At 43.4% G+C, this 20,746-nt stretch overlaps 1 protein-coding gene across 1 annotated transcript in view; it reads left to right on the top strand.

Moving 5' to 3' along the window:
• The window catches only part of LOC148008439 (acyl-CoA-binding domain-containing protein 6-like), a 48,201-nt gene that overhangs the window by 16,850 nt on the left and 10,605 nt on the right, over positions 1 to 20,746 (top strand). The window contains exons 3-6 of the mRNA XM_087674211.1: positions 18,317 to 18,380; positions 18,488 to 18,535; positions 20,233 to 20,442; positions 20,526 to 20,603. Of these exons, the coding sequence (XP_087530337.1) occupies positions 18,317 to 18,380; positions 18,488 to 18,535; positions 20,233 to 20,442; positions 20,526 to 20,603 (400 nt within the window). The remainder of the gene's footprint in view (positions 1 to 18,316; positions 18,381 to 18,487; positions 18,536 to 20,232; positions 20,443 to 20,525; positions 20,604 to 20,746) is intronic.

The raw sequence follows: 20,746 nt of genomic DNA, 5'->3' as shown, positions 1-20,746 counted from the left end.
TGGTGGCATGTTCTTAATGGAGACTCTCGGTTTTCGAGTCCTTCCTCATCCCTGCTTGTTCATTTGGTCGGCTCTTGGCAATTGGTTCTCCAGAAGGCGCGTTGGCATCCAGCGGAGGACCGCTTACATACTAACTCTTTTCAACTGGAATTGTTGGCAACCTTGAGATTACTTTCATGGGAAGGCAAACATGAGCTCAGACCAAAATTTAACCGCATGGCCCGTTTGGGCTTGACTTCAGTTGCAGATGCCACCCTTTCTAGTCGTAATGTCTTCATAATACATATCGTTTCGTGCTGCCAGGAGGCTTTTCAGAATCCCTCGTGGATACCGTGATTTATGGGAACAGCTTTTGTTAGTGCTCCAGAGCAGGCAACCCTTTCCTGCCCTTGTTGTGGATCGTCCTTGGCAGGACTGGGTCCTTGCAGGTTGGTTGAATTTGGAAAAGGCCTCAGCTAACCAGATGTACCATCTTCTGATTAAAGATCATCAATGACTGGTTACTAAAGCTAATACTGTATGGGGGTTGCGGAAATCTCAGTCTCATGGTGGAAGGCAACTGTGATGGAGGGCTGGGTGAACAAGACACCTTTCAAATGCAAGGTCTTTCTTTGGAGGGTAATGATTGGTGGTCTCCCTCTTGCCTCGGCCCTTTCCACGGCAATTGTTTCTTCTGTTTAAGCCCCTTGCTTTGGCAGATAGATCTCATTCGGCACTCGGACTTGCTCCCTCGGGAAGACTTACTTCCTTGGCATATGGCAATTTCCTCTGCATCTTTGCCATGACTTGTGTAACTCTGTCCTGGTTTTATACTGACAGTTGACACACGCTGGCTTAGAGCCATCGTGTATCTTGTAATCATGTAAACTTGTACCTTTTTTTTGTAATTAATACAATTACCTTTTACGAAAAAGAGAGAGAGAGAGAGAGAGAGAGAGAGAGAGAGAGAGAGAGAGAGAGAGAGAGAGAGAGAGAGAGAGTGTGTGTGTGTGTGTGTGTGAGTTTCTCTGATGACCTGATGGTCTGATGTAACAGAAAGTAAGAGATACAGAGAGAATGCTGACCTGATGGTTTGATGTAAATATTTACTACTTAATTCAATTATCTTCACGAAAAAAAAAAGAGAGAGAGAGGTGATGAATGAAGTGATTGTCTATTTATAGGTATAAGTTGTCTAGGGTGGCACACCACTGTGTCGGCGCCCACTGAAAAAGTGACCAAAATATGGATACTAGCCCTTTTTGGGGCTGTCAATGTGAAACCATAAATGAAGTGTGTAAATTGAGAGAAGTGGTTTCTCAACACTCCCTCTTAGGCCCAAAAAGAAAGAGGAGCAAAGAGAGAGATGATGAAGAATAAGAGGATCTTGAAGATCCAAGATATCCACCTGAAAGGTAACTTGTAGTAAGGAATAGTAGACGAGATGAATTGTAGAGCCCGACTCCACCTCGGGAGAGAAGCCACTAGCTCTATAACTCCGTGCTATTGAAGGCCTTGTCACCAAGTCACGGTCGAATCTCCAAGGCCTCGATCTAGGCGGTCTTTGAAGATCCTGGGTATTTGGAGGAGAAATGACTGCTCAAAGACAACCATCCCAAAAAAGTAAAGGATAGAAAACGAACTTTACGATGAGTAGGTGTCCCCGTTGAGGGTGGAGGTCCAAGGGCTCTCTCGGAAGGCGAATAAGTAGAAGCCCTCTTTAAGGGCAAAGAGAGTACATCCCCCTTTGTAGCCCCCTCTATGAGAGATGGAATGTAAAAACTCATGGATCACAGGCTTCGAATCAATGGATGATGAAGGAAGTGCCGTTGGTCGTGCCGAAGAAGGTATCTGGGGTGTCGAACACCTAGAGGTGACCTCTTGAACCTTAGTGGTCGAGGGTGGGGAAAGGTGAGGCTCAGGTTGAGAGCCAAGGGTGTGCAATAGTCATTGTCTCTCAGTGGAGCAGGCTATGGAGCCGAAGTAATAGAAGGGGTCAAACAATCATTGTCTCTTGAAGAAGCGGATTGTTGAGGGGACGGTATCCAACAATCACCATCTCTTGGGGGAGCGGCGGGCTGTAGAATTGCGCATTGTCGAGGTGGCATTCTTGAAACCCTAGAAGAAGTAGAAGCAACCTCCGTAGTGCATTGCAGCGGTCAGAAGGAGGTCGCGGTACCAAGCGATTCTCGTGTGGCTTGAAAGGGCTTAGTGCGCATTGGATGCATCTTATTGCCTTGAGCATGAAAATCTAAAAGCCGGTGCAAAATAAACTTTGTGGCCCAAAAGGGAGAGGTGGCACAATGAGTGCTTGGGGGAGTAGAGCAAAGGCCCATGGTGACAAACATCGGTGGGGGTTCCAGTGATACCAGAAGAGGAGCACCAGTGGTCTGTCCATTTGCACGTGGAGAAGTCATAGCACCAAAGTGTCAACTTGTAAAAGGGAGGGTTGGTGGGAGAGAGAGAGAAAGGTATCTCTGTCTCCTAGTGATGCAATGAAAATGAAGGGGGGAATTAGTAGATGATGCTAAACCCGCAACTTGTCTTTGCCTTCTTTGATGAATAGGGTCTTTAGCTCTCTGGGCTTCTACGCTTTGATACCATGTCAAAAATAATAGGCATGCTTTGATACCATGTCAAAATAAGTGACAGTGTAGAGAGATAGTAAGGTTTTTGCGGGAAGTAGCATTGAGTGTGTACGACAAACATTGAAAGAGGAGAAACTTAGAAACACAAGAAGAACATAGCGATGATGCATTGAATCATTCTATGAGAAGAAAAACTGAGAGTGGAGCTGAAGCTCAAAAGATAACTGAATTGCCCTATCTGAATTAGGTGGTAGCACTTGTGGGAATTTGCATAGTGAAGGAAGTGAAAGGCAGTCCTCTAGGTAGTGGGGTATTGAAGTAATCATTGGAAGGTGAAAGATAGCTGTCGAGGGAGCGGACTGTAGTCCGCTGATGCTGTCGGAGGTGTGGAAGATGGTCGTCAGCTATCAAGGGAGTGAACCGTAGTCCTCTGATGCCGGGGAGTGAGGCAGGGCGGAAAAGAAAAATGCAAATGCAGGACAGAGAAATAGGAGCAAGAGTAAAGGAAAAGAAAAGAGTGACATTACTTGCTGTCACTGTGGTGGGAAGGGCCACAATAAACCTGATTGCAGGTATTACAAGAAGGAACAAGAGAAAGAAAAATGCAGGAGACAAAAAGAAGGAGGAGGATAAGACAGATGCATTTGAGGCAGTCAAAGGCAAGGAAAAGGCCAATGCGGCCTCTAGTGTGGTCATAGAGGAGCTTTCGGATACAGAGGCTGATGTATTATGTGCAGTTGATTATGATACCCTTGTATGTCACATGTAGGATATGCAGATTATGAAGGCTGATGTGATTGATGCACTTTTGTCAGTTGATGATGGTGTCACTTAGACTTGGATTGTAGACTCTGGTGCCTCTTTCCATGTAACTCCTTGCTTGGAGTGTTTTGCTATGTTCAATGCAGGCAGTTATGGAAAGGTGTATCTTGGAAATAACCATGCTTGCAGCATTGATGGGATTGACACTGTACACTTGTCTTTAGACAATGGGCAAGAGCTTGTGTTGAAAGATGTTAGATATGTGCCTGGCATTAAAAAGAGTTTACTATTTGTTGGTTAGCTTGACTTGCATGGTTGTATTGTTTGCACTGTAAAGCCTTGAATGACAAGTTTCTTGCAGTTGCTGAAATTTGCAGTCACTTGGAGTTATGGCATAAGAGATTAGGCCATATGAGCCAGAAAGGACTTGATGTCCTTACCTCTCTGAAGAGGGTTGATAGAAAAGGCTGTAAACTTGACTTTTGTAATGAGTGTCAGTTTGGAAAGCAAATAAGAAATTCCTTTTACTCTGGTGTCTCTCGTAAGTCCAATGTCTTGGACTTAGTGCATTCTGATGTATGTAGTATGCCCATGAAATCATTGGGTGGTGCTGCATATTTTATCTCCTTTATAGATGATTGTTCCAAAAAGATTTGGGTTTACCTGTTGAAAAAGAAAAGTGAAGTGTTTGCTGTTTTTAAAACTTTTCATGCATTTGTGACCACTCAGATAGGTAGAAAGCTAAAATGCTTGAGAACTGATAATGGGGGTGAGTTCACATCAACTGAATTCAAGTCCTTTTGTGATTTGCATGGAATTAAGAGGGAGCTTACAGCTCCTTATAGCCCTTCTTCAAATGGAGTGGCTAAAAGATGTAATAGGACTTTATGTGAAAGAGTGTAGTGCATGCTGTCCACTGCTAATCTCCCTCATGAATTTTGGGGAGAGGCACTCAAAACCGCGGTTCACATTTGCAACTGCTCTCCAAACAGGTCCTTAAATAATGGAATCCCTGAGGAGGTTTGGTTTGGCAAATCGGTCTCATATGACCATTTATGCACATTTGGCTGTGATGCTTTTGTGCATGTTAGAGATGAGTTGAGGAACAAACTTGATCCAAAATCCACCAAAGGCATTTTCATGGGCTATGGTGATGAGGGTGAATTTGGCTACAGAGTGTGGTTACCTCAGTCCAAGAAAATTATTCGCAGCTATAATGTTGTGTTTAATGAGCAAAAATTGCTGAAAGTACTTTAGCCTCTAACGAAGATATGAAAAAAGTCAAATTTCAGAGTTTGCAGCCATCTATTACTTTAGAAAATGAGCCTCATGGTGCTGTACCACATGCTGAAATTGATGATCAGCCGGTTATTTTTGAGCCAGATATAAAGAAATACCGTAACACAGAAACATAAACAGAAACCGTACAACAAAGCATAGATTGATAAAAGAACACAGTTAGGGTTAGGGTAACTCAGAGACAATGAACACAGTGAATGAATGAAGTAATATGATTGCTGAATATACGATGCTCATGCAGCAAACACACTATGTAGTGAATGAATACTGTACCTCGAACTCTTGTATCTCAAGGATCAAGGCAGAGATAATGAACTGGAGAGTGTGTTGTACTCTGAATGGATCCTGAATCGCAGCAAGGCAGCCTTCGGATGTCGAACACCAACAAACGCAGCAGTGAGAAGCTGGATCTAATGCAAACAGTAGTGAGAAGAGAGAAAGACTAAAAACGCAGGCAGGATAGCTTACACGAGAGAGAAAGACTAAACACGCAGCTTGTAGGAGCAGGTGAGAGAGAGACTAAAAACGTAGGAAGGACAGTCAGCAGGAGAGAGAAAGACTAAAAATGCAGCCTCCAGGAGAGAGAAATACTAAAAACGCTGGCTGCAGGACTATGATGACGTGGCAGGCTGTACGATAGCAGGTTTGTACAGGAGCAACAGTCGTTTGGTTGGAATCAGCTTCAAACTGTGCGAAGAGGGCTGGAAATCGGGTGCCAATTGATGGAGACAGCAATGGACAGCTTCGATTAAGATGTCCTCCGCGAATGGGTGTGGGCAGCAAGCTGAAGCACCTGAAATCTGCAAAAACGAGATTGAGTGCTGAATGGAGGGTAGCATATGTATTTATAGAAAGTTTGGGCTTTCCCAAGTGGGTTTGTGCTTATGGGACACAGAAACTCTTTAGGATCGTGTTTCTTTTAAATAAACAAGGTTTCTTCATTAATTAAGCATGTTTTGGGGCTGTTTAAGTAAAGCTAATGCATTTTTAGCTCAACACCCCCTCTCAGGCCCAACAATAGTGCCACGAGAATAGAGGCCAGCCAAGCCCTTTTTTGGTTTATCTTTTACCTCAAGGCGTCCCATCCCAAAGCAGCCAGAGCATCGAACAAAGGGTGCGTGTCAGCTACCTAGGTGGCCTACTAAGACTACAAAGGCGATAGTTATCTTACTAAGGAAGCCCAAGTGATCACCCTAGAGAGGACAGGGCATTAGACAAAGGGTGCATGTCAGCTGCCTAGTGGCCTACCAAGCCCTATGAAGGTGGATGGAATTAGCGATGGACTTTTTTTTTTGTTTTGTTTTGTTGAGGGCTCTTTAGGTTTGATAGATTAAGTATTAAGTGAGGGTTTCAAATAAGTTTTCGTCCTATCGAGTTCCATGCCCTAAATGGGAGAGTGATAAGGGATGGTCAGACCTAAGACCTTCACAAAACAAGCATACTATCCCTACCATTATTTGGTGTCGATGACGAAGAAATTGACTAAGGTGTGTGTATAGCAAATATGTCAAGCAAGCAAGACAAGCAAAGCAAGCAAGCAAGACAAGCAAAGTAAGCAAGCAAGCTGGGAAAGACTGCCTTGAAGACTGCTATTCGCAATGCCACAAATATGGTGGATCCTAGAGTCGACCACTCCGAACAACCGAAAAGGGATAAATGCGCACAGATGCATGTTTACATGAATAGAATGCCAATGTATGGGGTAATGCAAAGGGAGATGCAAGATATTATGCTTATGCAATATGCTATGCAATAGTGCCACTGGGACAATGTCCTCTCAAGGGAATTGTTCACTTGTTCAAGTGCCCTTTTACAATCATATCTTCTTGACAGTGCGCATGAAGTTACAAATGTTCATAATACAATACAAAAGAATAAATGAATGTAATGTCTAAAAAAAAACTGTAAGTATCATCACTGTCACTATCAAGAGTAGAAGCTGTCCCCTCTCAAACTGGAAGGGAAAGAAAGTGGAAAGCACCCTCTCCTCGTCAAGTTGGAGAAGTAGGAGAGGGTGTATCCAAGCCGATCGTGGGTAGTAGGTACTGAAGAACTGGCCGGTTGACCGCTTTGGTCAAGATGTTTACAAAATTATTTGATGATGGCACAAACTCTAGGTGAATAATGCCTAACTCAACTTGCTCTCTGGAAAAGTGGAAGTGGACTCCCACATGCCGTGTCCATGGTGTGATGATCGGATTGCCCGCAAGGGCAATGACACTTTGATTGTCGCAGTAGACAATTGTGGGAGAGTCACATGGAAAGTGAAGCGCCGCCAGTAAACTCCTTAGATAGATGGCCTTGGTAGTGCCATCGAAGAGAGCTTGATACTTAGCCTCGACTGTAAAAGCTGCCATCGTCCCCTGCTTACGGCTGGACCAAGAAATGGGAGCCGTGTCCAAGGTAAAGGGATAGCCGCCATGGGAACGCTAGGTGTCAAGATCTCCTGCCCAATCAGAATCAGTGTACCCCTGCAAATATAAACCAGAACCATATGTCAGGCCATAAGAATAAGTATACCGCAAATAACGCAACACACGAAGACATGCAATCCAATGTGACATCCTAGATGCTGTGAAATACTGACTGAGTATGCTAACTGAGTAAGCTAAATCTGGCCTAGTGTGAATTAACTAAAGAAGTTTTTCTACAACAGAACGATCGCTATGTTCATTGAAGGGCTGTCGTAGGGTATCCTTCGACAAGTGGATATCAGGATCTAGAGGCGTGGCCACTGGCCGTGTTTGATTCAGAGTGTACTGTTCCACGAGCTAAAGTGTGTACTTCTGCTGTGACACTAAAATAGAGCCCCCAGAATGAACTACCTTCATCCTTGAAAAATAGGACAACAAACCAAGGCATGTCATCTCAAATGTAGCTTTAAGCTTAGCCTTGATTTCCACTATGGCAGCAGAATCTGAGCTTGTGATGAGTAAGTCATCAACATATAGCAAGTGTTGTGAAGGTATGGTCGCAAGTTGACTTGAGAGTGCAGATGCGGAGAGTTAAGAGCAGTAGGTGTCAAAAGATGATCGACCAGCGAGACAGTAGGATTGGCGGGGAGGAACATGAAGTGAACCCGGCAAACATGGAGAAGAGAAGAGAAGAGAGAAGAAACTCTGATGAATGGAATGATGAAGTTCCGAATCATGGAGTGAATGTGATACAAGGGACTAAGGGTGCCGTAGCACAAGGAAGATGATGAAGACAGCCACGAACCACGAACCGCAATGTCCCTCGAAGGGGTGTGAGGAAAGTGGAGAGGTTGGAGAGGAGGTGACGGACTGAATGAATCAGCCGTGAGGAATGAATGAGAGAGTGGCCTATAAATAGGGATAGTCAGTCTAGGATGACGCCCCTTTTTGGGACTGCAAACTCTAAACGGAAAACGCAGAAACGCAAAAATGCAAATTGCGGGTGAAGGGTTTCTCAACACCCCCTCTCAGGCCCAAAAAGGGGAATAAGAGAAGAGAGAGGTGGAGATGCAATGCTATATGCTGAAGAATGCTCATGCAGCAGGTGCCACTTGGACAGTGTTCCTCGTGGGAAAATTGTTCACTTGCCCAAGCGCCCTAGTACAAAGATGATGAAAACATGCAATGCATAGGAGGAATGTCAGACTTTGTGTGGTGTCGAGAACCGTAAGGATATGCTTGTACTTGATCTTGGGAGGTGGCTCTATGTTGACCAAGTGACCAAGGCAAGAAGATGTAGAGGAGGAAGAAGATGTAGAGGATCCCTAAGATCCAAGATTTCCATCGGAAAGGGAACGTGCAGTAAAGACCAGTAGACAGATGGAATTGGAGAACCCGAAACACAACCTCGGGAGAGAAGCCACTAGCTCTGTGCATCCAAATGCTGGAAGGAATACGAAGGCCTCGTCACCAAGTCGCAGCTGAACCTCTAAGGTCCCGATCTAGGTGGTACCTAAAGATCCTAGGTATCAGTAGAAGAGATGACTGGTCGAGGACAGCCACCCCAAGAAAGTGGAGGATGGGTGAAGAACTTCATGTGGAGTAGGTTCCCCCTCTGAGGTGGGAGGTGGAGGGGTCTCCGTTGAAGTCAAAGAAGAAGTAGATGCCCTCTCTGAGGGCAAAGAAATAACATCCCCCTCTGAATCCCCCTCTGAAGTAGATAGGGAATCCAAAAACTCATGGATCACGGACTCCAAAATGTCTAATGACGAAGAAGTGCCGAAGAAGGTATCTGGGGTGCCGAAGAGCTCCCAGAGGTAGCCTCTCGAACCTGAGTAGTTGAGGGTGGGGAAGGGTGGGGCTCAGAATGAGCAAGAGGTGGGCAACAATTGCTGTCTCTCAGTGAAGCGGACTGGGCAGCCGAAGAAGAGGAAGGAGTCGAGCAGCCACTATCTCTTGAAGGAGCAGACTGATGAGGAGACGGTATCAAACAATCACTGTCTCTCGATGGAGCGGATTGTAGAGCGGTAGGTTGTGAAAGCCACTGTATCCGAAAATAGGTGGGAGAAGATTACCGTTGACATTGCGACGATCTCCAGGAGGTTGTAGCACCAATTGATCCTCCATGTGCTCGAAAGGACTTAGTGCGCATCGGATACGTCTTATTGCCTTGAGCATAGTACTCTGATAGCCGATGCAGAACGATCTCTGTGGCCTAGAAAGGAGTGGTGGCACAAGGAGTGCCTGGTGGAAGACGCATGTACTCCGGGGGGGGTGGGGAGCAAAGGTCGAAGTCGGCAAGCATTGATGGTGTATCCGATGATTCCATAGTAGGAGCACCCAGTAGTTTGGCCATGTGTTGGTAAAGAAGCCATGGATACCAGTGTGCCTTGTTGAAGATGGAAGAGGTCAGCCACCATGAACCACGAACTGCAATGTCTGCCTCAAGGGGTGTAAGGGCAGTGTGAAGCACGAACCGCAATGTTCGCCTCAAGGGGTGGGAGGGTAGTGGAAGGGCTGGAAGTGAGCTGCCAATGGGAGGAGGATGCGACCAGTTGTAAGGGGTTGCAACCAGTAGAAAAACGCAGGTGAGGAGAGAGAAAGACTAAAAATGCAGGCATGACAACTTGTACGAGAGAGAAAGACTAAAAATGCAAGCAGGACAGCTTGTAGGAGAGAGAAATATTAAAAACGTCAGTAGGAGAGAGGACTAAAAACGTAGGAAAAAACAACAGCAGCAGTCAATATGCTGAAATCAGCTCCGAACAGTGTGTGATAGGCTGGAAAGAGACACCAGACTGTTGTAGACAGCAATGGCCAGCTTGGACTGCGATGTCCTCCGTGTTTGGGGTGTGGGCAGCAAGCTGAAATACCTGAAATCTGCGAAAACGAGATTGTTTTCTGAGTGGAGAGTGATCAGAAACAATTGTTCTGTTGTAAACAGTTGCAAACTGTGGGTGGAAGGCTGGAAACATGCGCCAGACTGTAAATGACAGCAAGGGACAGCTGAGACTGCAATGTCCTCTGCGAAAGGGGTGTGGGCAGCAAAGGGGTGTGGGCAGCAAGCTGAAAACACCTGAAATCTGCAAAAACGAGATTTTGATGCAACGGAAGAAGAAGAGAAGTGGATGCTGAACCCGCCACCAGTCTTTGCCTTCACTGGAGTGGAGGATCTTTGCCGCTGTTTGAGCAGATCCACATCTAATACCATGTCAAAAGATGATGTACCAGCGAGACAGTAGGGTTGGCGGGGAGGAACTCGGCAAACATGGAGAAGAGAAGAGAAGAGAAGAGAGAAGAAACTCTGATGAATGGAATGATGAAGTTCCAAATCATGGAGTGAATGTGATACAAGGGACCAAGGGTGCCGTAGCACAAGGAAGATGATGAAGACAACCACGAATCACGAACCGCAATGTCCTCCTGAAGGGGTGTGAGGGTAGTGGAGAGGTTGGAGAGAAGAGGTGACGGACTGAATGAATCAGCCGTGAGGAATGAATGAGAGAGTGGCCTATAAATAGGCATAGTCAGTCTAGGATGACGCCCCTTTTTGGGGCTGCAAACCCTAAATGCAAAACACAGAAACGCAAAAACGCAAACTGCGGGTGAAGGGTTTCTCAATAGTAGGGAGTGAGAGAGTGAGCACGACACTTGATGTTTGGTACAATGACTAGTGTACCACGTTTTAGGTTTTGAATATATATGAAGTACAAAGTGTAAGGGTGCGTTCACACCCGAACACAATAAAAGGCACGGTGACCCTTTATTCCCAACAACCTCCTACCTAAAGGCAACGTGCGTGAAGGTAGAGAAAATAATCAGCTAAGTCTATGTATGTATAAAGCTGAAAGACGTATATACTATCCAACCCCCATCATCTGGCGGCAATGAGCAAACCGCTCGATTGGGAGACCTTTCGTGAGAAGGTCTATAGGATTATCATCTGTATGTACCTTGACAAGCTCTATGCCTTTGCTGTTAAGTATATTCCTGATGAAGTGATATTTCACTTGTATGTGCTTTGTCTTTGCATGAAAGACAGGATTCCGTACAAGCATGATAGCACTCTAATTGTCACAGTGGAGGATAGGAACCTCTGTAATCCCAAGCTTTCTCACGAGACGTGAGAGCCATAAAGCCTCTTTGCATGCCTCTGTGGCAGCCACTTTTGCAGCCTAGATATCCAAGAGATTGCTCCTTCTGTGAACATAAACACATATCCTGAAGTAGATTTCCTGCAGTCAGGATGGCCAGTATAGTCTACATCCGTGAAACCAATAACAGATGACTTTTGCTTACCAAAGCAGATACACAAATCCTTTGTGCCCTTAAGGTATCTCATGATACCCTTCACTGCTTCCCAATGCTTTTTGCCAGGATATGCTATGTATCTGCTAACCACTCCCATCGTAAATGCAATGTCAGGACGTGTAGCAACTATAGCATACATCAAGCTATTTGGAAGCATAGGGTATCTTGGCCATTTCAGCCGTCCCATCATCTGATGTAGGGCTGTCATCTGCACTAAGTTTCCATATGGAGGCAATGGTACATCGATAGCTTTCCCTCCCTCCATATTGAAATGTTGCAAAACTTTGATAATATACTTTTGCTGTGACAAATAAAGAAGACCCTTTCATCTGTCTTGGAGTATACGCATGCTAAGAATGTGATTTGCCTCACCAAGATCTTTCATATCAAAGCTATTGTGTAGACTCTGCTTCAAGGAGTCCAAGGCATGAACATCCTTGCCTGCAAGTAGCATGTCATCCACATACAATACCAAGAGAAGAAGGCTGCCATCTGCTGCCTTTTTGGTATATAAGCAATGATCAACTTGAGAACGATGAAATCCCTGAGATTGCATGAATGTATCAAATTTGTGATACCATTTGTGTGGTGCTTGCTTCAGCACATACAAACTTTGATTGAGTTTACATACCATGTGCTCTTTTCCCTTTGCAACAAAACCATCAAGCTGCTACATATAGATTTCCTCATGCAGATCACCATGTAAGAAGGCCGTTTTGAGATCTATTTGTACGAGTTCCATGTCCTCAAATGCAACCAAGCCCAAGATGGTTCGCAAAGTAGTCATTTTGACTACAGGAGAAAAGATTTCATCAAAACCAATTCCATGTTCTTGCTTGTATCCTTAAGCAACCAAGCATGCTTTGTACTTGGGCAAAGAACCAGAAGCGACTTTCATTTTGTAAACCCATTTGTAGGGTAGCACTTTTTGTCCTTTTCGCAAAAGTACCAAATCCCAAGTGCCATTCTTCATGAGAGATTCCATCTTTGAGAGCATTGCTTTTTGCCATTTCTTACTATCTTGTCTGTCCATTGCTTCCTGGAAGCATGACGGTTTACCATAGTCTGTTAACATGACATAATCAACCACATAGTTTACTCCATGAACAAATCTACTTTGCACTCTGATCGACCTACGGACCCAATGGTCAATATTTGCTGGTTGTTCAGTCTGTAAATCTACATTAACAACCTGCTCTTCTGTAGGTACAGCTTGCTGTATAACTGGTTTAGGTTGTTCCAGGTGCACATGTTCTTACTGAATTTGTGGGACATCATGGGCAAGATCTTGTTGATCATTTACAGCATCATTCCTTGCATTTTCAGCAGGTATTTGTTGCTGTCTAATGGACATTCTTTGCTGTGCTATTGGTACATCCTCCCGGAATACAACCCTTTTGACTTCCTCTGTTCTTTCAGGCTGTTTGTGCATGCGATCTTCTCGGAAGATGACATCATTGTTGCTTACTACTTTTCTTTTCTCAGGATCCCATAATCTATACCCCATTTCACCTTCATCACCATATCCTACGAAAATACATTTACAGGACTTTGGCTCAAGTTTGCTGCGTTTTTCCTTACGTATGTGCACAAATGCCTCTTAGCCAAACACTTTCAAGTGTGCATACGAAGGTGGCTTACCCGACCACGCTTCTTGGGGAACTCTCTCCCTCCCCAAAGACCTGCTTGGTGATTGATTAATCAAGTATACGGTTGTCATAATAGCCTCTGTTCAAAAACCATGGGGTAAAGTAGCATGTGACAGCATTGTACGGACCTTGTCTTGAATGGTCCGATTCATATGCTTTGCAACACCATTTTGGGGTGGATTATGAGGAGCAGTAAGCTCCCTCTTAATCCCTTTGTTGTCACAAAAGTCTTGAAAGGCTTTGGACACATATTCCCCACCATTGTCAGAGCGAAGGCATTTTAATGTCTTGCTAGTCTAATTTTGAGCAAGTGCTAGGAATTTTTTAAATTTATCCAAGGCCTCGTCTTTGCGACGGATTGGATAAACCCAAACTTTGCGTGTGGCATCATCAACAAAGGTAATAAAATACTTCTTCCCCCCTAAAGATAACCTTGGCATTTGACATACATCTGAATGTACTAACTCTAAGGGTGAAGACTTTAGAGAAAGAGATTTTTTGTGTAACGTTTGAGCATGTTTACCATAGATGCAACGATCACATTGTTCAAAATCAACATATCTTAAACATGGTAAATAACTCAAACGAGAGAGCACTTTTATTCCAGATTGACTCATGTGTCCCAATCGGTTATGCCACAAAGAAACACTTGGCTGCTCAGTTATGGCGACAACATGGTCACACACACTAGATACGTGCCAAGGATACAGAGTATCACTTTTGGACCCCTTGGCAACAATGCGGAAGCTCTTACATGTTTTCCATTTGCTATCCCCAAAGGTAGTGTGATAGCCTTCATCATCTAGTTGCCCTGTCATGATCAAGCTTTTTTTGAGCTGAGGTACATGTCTTATATTATGCAAAACAAACATGGAGCCATGCTGAAATTCTAGTTACACACTGCCAATACCTGCAATTTTACATGCATAGTTATCCCCCAAATGGACAACACCACGTACTGCACCATTGTAGTTAGAGAACCACTCATGATGTGGTGTGACATGAAAGGACGCACCTGAATCAAGTATCCAAGTGTGAATGTCATCCTTAGAATTTGCAATCAATGCACGTGCATCCAAAGAAGAAGCTAGAAGTACATCGTCATCATTGTCATTATCATGAGTGACTACATTAACCTCCTCTATTTTCACATTCCTCTTTTTGGCATGCAGACTGCTCTTGTTTTCAGCCTTGTTGGCTTCATTGGTTTTGTTTTTACCCTTCTCTTTCTTTAGCTGAAAGCAATTCCTTTTATAGTGTCCCTTTTTGCCACAATGATGGCACTCCACATTCTTTCCACGAGACTTACTGCGTGCTTGGTTTTGAGAATTGCTCTTATGCTGGAATCAACCTCTAGTGTGCAATGCATTTGAAGACTTGTTTGCTGAGTTGTTTTGCCTATTGAGTTCTTCCATCGACAAAGAACTCTCTACATCAGAGTATAACAGCTGAGCATTCGAATTACTCAAAGCTGTCCTGAAAGTATTCCAACTTTTAGGTAGAGTGCATAGCAAGAAGGTGGCTTTGAACTCTTCATCGATATGAAAATCCAAAGCAATTAGCTGACTGAAAATTGAGTTAAACTCATTCAAGTGTACAGACATGGCTGTACCCTCTTTCATGCGAAAGTCCATCAGATTTTTTAGCCAATAAACCTTGCTGGCTGCAATTTTCTGAGCATACAATTCTTCAAGCCTTTGCCACATTGTATATGCTGAATTTAGCTTCTTAATGTTGAAGAGCAAGTTGTCTGACACTGAGAGCTCAATGGTAGAGCGAGCAAGCTCGTCTAAATCATCCCACTCGTCTTGTTCCATGTCTGCTGGTTTGATTGCCTTTGTTTTGATGGGCTTTACATGTTTTTCTGCACCAAGACATTGTAGCGTTGTTTTTGCGAGATGGCAAAATTATGGGCACCCTCAAGCTTCTTAATGTGCAAAAGATTATTGCTGTCACTCTTTCCAGCCATAATTTGCAGCCCCAATTTGACTAACCAGTCACCAAAGGCAAGTTCAAATATTACACAAGTGACCACAATGCACAAGAGTACCATCCAGCAATGAAAATCCCAAGATTGCAGAAATTTTCAGAATTAAAAAATGTCGTTTGCAGCACTCTTCAAGCAATTTCTGACACAATTAGAGACCAAGCCACTAGTTACATGTGAAATCCCCAAAATTTCACTGCAATTTCTGCTCCAAAGGCTAATCTGTTCAAATTGCATCAATTCAAGTACCCAAATGCATATAGCAAGTAGTTTTTGCACAAATTGATAAAATTTTTCAAAAGCCCTAAATTTTTCGGGTCCGGTGTGCACAAATTTCACTGAAATTGAAGAAATTTCATCCAAATGTGAAAAAACCCCAAAATTTCACAGGTAGTTGTGCACTAATTTCGCAATTTCTGAGTCAGATTGTCCACTTCTGCATTAAAATCCCTAGATCCAAGAAAAACCCGAATTTTCTTGGGCAAAGTTTTACTTTGTCCCTTTGCGTGTGAATGCCCAGTAAAATGACAGCAGAAGTTAAGGAAAAGAAAAAAGAATGATAACTAAGAGGTCAGGTTCGTGACCAGCGTGATTTGTTCAACGGTTCGCCTCCTACCACGTGAGGTAGCCCATCTGGTCATCGCGTGTCTGCCCGTCACGTCCGCAGCCTTGTCGTCGTGTTGCGTGGGCTTGGTTGCTTGCAGCGTGTAGCGTGTCGCCTACAACTTGATCGTTTGCAGCCTGGTTGCCTACAACGTTTGCGACTTGCCACCCGTCTTGTCTGTCTGTCTCTTCTGCACGTGTCAAACCTTGATGGCTGATGCCCATCTAGTCTGCTTGCCTCTTCTGCACGTATCAAACACTGACAGTTGATGCGTGAAGTTCCTACTCGCCTGTCACGCGGCTTGATGTCCATCATTAGCTTTGGGAAACTTGCACAACTTGTATGCTCTGATGCCAGTTTGTTGTGAAGGTATGGTTGCGAGCTGAGCTGAGAGTGTAGATGCGGAGAGGTGAGAGCAGTAGAGAGTGAGAAAGAGTGAGCACGACACTTGATGTTCAGTACAATGACTAGTGTACCACATTTTAGGTTTTGAATATATATTAAGTACAAAGTGTAAGGGTGCGTTCACAGCCGAACACAATAAAAGGCTCAATGACCCTTTATTTCCAACATTCATTTCCAATCATTAAATGATAAAAATGAATAAAATGCATCTACATCTCACACACCATATTTTCAAAACCCACCCATCCCACCACATTCTTCTGCTGCTTCTCCACTTCCATTCACACCATTTACATTTCCATTTCGGACACCTCATGTCACACCACACATCACACCGGGGGGTTATGGAAACATAGGCACATCCTTTAGGACCTCATCCTTCCCTCAGCCGGGTGGTGTTCCACCTACTTCACACACATTTTTGGGATCATTGCAGCCTGGGTATCCCCCTAGTCTCTCCCGAGTGTGGATCAATTGACTCCATAGTTTGCCTCCATGGGTATACCTACAGTTTGCCTACATCTGAAGCACCAAGAGAGAGCATCCTCAGAGAAACTTGAAGCTGAACACAGCAAGTCTCCAATATAACATTTGTAGGTGAGTAAATAATTTTTGCATACTGACTATTGGGAGGAGATGCCAAAGCAGCCATGAGGAGGGAGATACAAAGAAGATGAAGAAAGATAGGGGATCTGCAAGGAGAAAAGTATGCCAAAAATACGGACTCACAATGATTGTATGAGTCCTTTGGAGAAAAGAAAGCACATAGAGAAAAGAGCAATAGTAAACAAAGTGTAGTGATGAGAACAAGACAAATGGATGCACATGAACCCTCTCTAAAGTTGAGTAGTGTATCACAAAGGAAAATACGGATCAAACACAACCAAAAAACAGGTTGAAACCTGTCACTTAGCCTTGCACAAAAGCAAAAGAGCAAAACGTAGACGCTGATGTCAAAGCAGAGGCAGGAACAGCAATAAATGCAGTCATCCTACAAGAAAACAGGCTGCCTCAGCCAGGAGACACCAAAACGCTGATGTAGAAGGGTCAAAAACAGGTCCCCAGCCCTGAAACGCTCCCAGAAAACAGCAAACACAAATGGCAGTTTGCAAAACATTGATGAAACAGGTTGAAAATGATCAAAAGATGGTTGCATAGGCTGGAAATCAGTTGCAGCAGTCAGAACAGGTCCAAATAGCAGATGAAAAGTCAAAACTCAGACCTGAAACAGTGTAAAACAGTAGTAGGAACGATAATCCTGCACTCTAATACCATGTCAAAAGTGGATGTAGTAACGGAAGCGTGGAAAACTGCTGAACATAAGAGAAAGGAAAGAGAAACGTTGCAAAAGAAAAGAACACTGCACAAAGAACCCAGAAACAAAGAGATGCTTGGGAAATGGAATCCATATACCAAGATATGAGATAGTACAGAAACAATGCGAGTCACCTGCTCCTTCCCTCCACCAAAACCTATTAGATGATGAATATAATGATTATGGAGGAGTGCTGAAATAAATAGGCAAAAATAATGCCATAAATGGCAGCAGGTTGGCCAGCATTAAAATGCCCAAAATAGACATCATAAATGCCACATAAAATGCCTAAATAATCTAGGAAATATATTGGTGCCCTAGCCCACTGAATCACACACATGACTCAACCATGAATTGACATATCTACTGCAGGGAGCTGGCAGATGGTGTGTAAGGAGCTGGAACTTGGAAGGTAGCGGGCAAGAGAGAGATGGTGGAAAGGGCTGAGAAGAAGTGGTGGATAAGGCAGGGAAGTGGAAGGGGCTGTAGGTGTCCCCAGAAGCAGCAGGCGCTGGCATCACAGCAGTAATTGTGATTAGATGCTGGATTTTGATTTGGAATGTACAGTATTATTGTTTCAGGCTGCAAGAAAAATAATGTAATTTATTATGGGGGACTGGAAGTGCAAACATGAGTTTTGTACAAGTCATTGTATTCATTCTCTGTTCACCCTCTCTTTTCTCTCTGTGAGAATTGGAGTTTCTTGAGGTGTAGTGCCTGTTTTTTTGGTGTTACACATCAAATGTAACCGTTATCATTTATTGTTTATTGTGAGCACACATAGTTAATGTGGTTCTAGTATCTTGATTGTGTATATATGAGATTTTTTGCTGGCTAAATCTTCTGAGTTGTTGCCTGTATTCAGTTTGATCTGTTTACTGAATGCCATGTTTCTTTGGCACACTTAATCATTGTTATTCATGTGTAGCTGGATGTGAATAACATGGAGAGTGTGAGTTATGTTTTTCATTCAAATGACATGCTTATTTTTAATCTCTTGCAGTTGGGATGCACTCCCTAGCATGCCCTCGATTGAGGCAATGCGGCTTTTTGTCAAGATTTTAGAGGTATGTCTTGTAAACATTGCAGTTAAGCAGGTTGGAAAAATGTATTTGGCTTTTCGAGAATAATGGGTTAGGGCTCTTATAAGCAAAATTGCATGAATGTGTAACAGGAGGAGGACCCAGCCTGGCTTTCTAAGGTGCAAGATCAATGGCCTGAGGTGATTGCTATGTTTTGATCTTTATCTAGGTCCATTTATGTACTCAGTTATACATGCTAAAGTAATTGTATGTATGTGGAGGTGAGGAGTTTTACATGTTTAGCTTGAGACTACAACTCTAAAGATCAGCATTGCAGCTAAAGCAATTGTATGCTTGTGGAGGTGAGGAGTTTTACACGGTTACCTGGAGACTACAACTCTAAAGATGAGCAACACAGCGATGTTGATGCAGGACTCATATTTTGGTGCAGTAATGCGGGTCATTATGTGAATGTGTGTGATAGGGTGTAGATCAATTGGATCTGTGACTAAGTTGCCGTCATTTGTTGTTTATGTCTTCTAACGGCTGCAAGTCTTAGATAAGATGAGCAGTGCTGTGATTGTGATGCAATGTGAGTGGATCTTGAAGTTGGTGCTTAATGTGCTTGTAAACCATCAATGCCCAGAAGGATGCAGGGGGAAAGTAACGTACAAGGAATTTCGGTTGCTGAGTATTTGAATATCCATAAGAAGATTGCTGATTTGACAGCTACTTGCTTCTTAGCTTGTGTGGCAGTCTCTTATCTTTGCAGACAACAGCCTTTACTAATTTCTTTTTCCCATCTCTTGAAGGGATGGATATGTGTGTACTCCTTGGGAGACACAATTGTAAGTAGCTAGGATATGGTTAAAAGGATTAATTTCTTGGGTGGGTGCTAGCTTGACCTGCTTAGGCATTTGTGGCCAAGTTGCTTAGGAGAGCTACTGGCAGTGGTCTAAACTAGGTCATGGGGGAACGTTCAAGGATGTTGTACATGGTTGTGTGGTCATAAGTTCTCAGTAGCTAAGGGGGAAAGAATGTTGTTTGAATGGTAAACAAGTGTAATGTTGACTCATCACCAGGATCACATGAGAAACAGATCTGAAAAGCTTAATTAATTCTTTTCTTAGAGGTTTAATATGTGCATGCAAAGATTTTCAAAGAGACCTCTAGAGAAAAAGTTACTTAAATATGAGACAGGAACACTTGCATGCCCCTTAGGTTTTGACAAATTCAGTGTTAGATTCTGTGTAAGTGAACCAGCTATCTGGTTTCTTTACAGTGTAATATGGGACACATTATGAAGATGGGGTTAATGATTGAACTATTGTGTAGATTTCCTTTTCTCTAGTCTGATCTGATCATTGAGGGATAATCTCACCTAAGGGGGGCAGTTCTAATCTCTTAAGTAAAAAGCGGAACTAATTACTATCATGACTAATGAGAATGTGGTTACAAAGTCTTAGGGTCAAAACGCCCATGCCAGCTAGTATTTGACACAACTGACTGGCCAGTTTTCTAAGATGAAGTGGCTAAAAAGGGACGTGGATCATCAGTTTGCGCTAACTGGTCTAAGCCAGGGTAGGGGGATAATCCAAGTCTGTGAGAGATGATTCATGAACATGACAGCCATGAACAGGGGAGTCAGAAAAGCTTGTGGCAGGGGATATTCATGTTACATTCTCTGTCCTTGATTCTAGCTTAGTCATCACCATCATGCTTGAACACAGTTAAGAAAGAAGGGGTTGCTATTCCGATGATGTATGATCTGCAGATTTTAGTGAGTCTCATCCTAGCTAATTGCAAATAGGAGTTTTGTATGAGCTTCTTTTGTTGATCATTATGCACATTGTTTGATCTGACATGCAGTCATTGCATCATCTTCTTGTATTTGTAGGAGCCTTCAGTTATAGAGGTCAAAACCAACACAGGAGAAGGTATTCCATTGCCCATACAGACAGACTCATTATCTGAACAAGAAAGGATTATGGAAAATGGTGAGACAGAAGATAAGGATGTGTTAGTGGAGGGGATAGCTGCAGTTTCTATCCAGAATAAGTGGGTGACTCCTCAAGTATCAGGCCGTAAGCCATCACCACGCTATCAGGTAATTGAAAATTCTTCCTTAGAATATGGCATATTGAATCTGTTGGATCCATTTGTAAGATTCTTCCTCTATGGATTCTTCAGCATGCGGCAGCAGTGATTCGAGACAAGATGTATATAGTTGGAGGCAATCATAATGGACGATATTTGAATGATGTGCAGGTATTATTGAGTGCAATGCATGATGACCAGTCTGATTCTTTCCAGAGTTTGCAAGCATGGTCTAAAATGAAGCTGTATTACCAAAGCTTTAACAGCAGTTTTTAGTGACGTATTGTCTTCATTCCAATAAGTATACGTAGTTG

Source organism: Lygodium microphyllum, unplaced genomic scaffold (genome assembly GCF_053477565.2).
Source record: "Lygodium microphyllum isolate KBCC unplaced genomic scaffold, Lygodium_microphyllum_v1.1.10 scaffold_131, whole genome shotgun sequence".
NCBI classification, from domain to species: Eukaryota; Viridiplantae; Streptophyta; class Polypodiopsida; order Schizaeales; family Lygodiaceae; genus Lygodium; species Lygodium microphyllum.
Note: the sequence above shows the minus strand (reverse complement) of the source record. Positions and strands in the feature narration are given on the sequence as shown.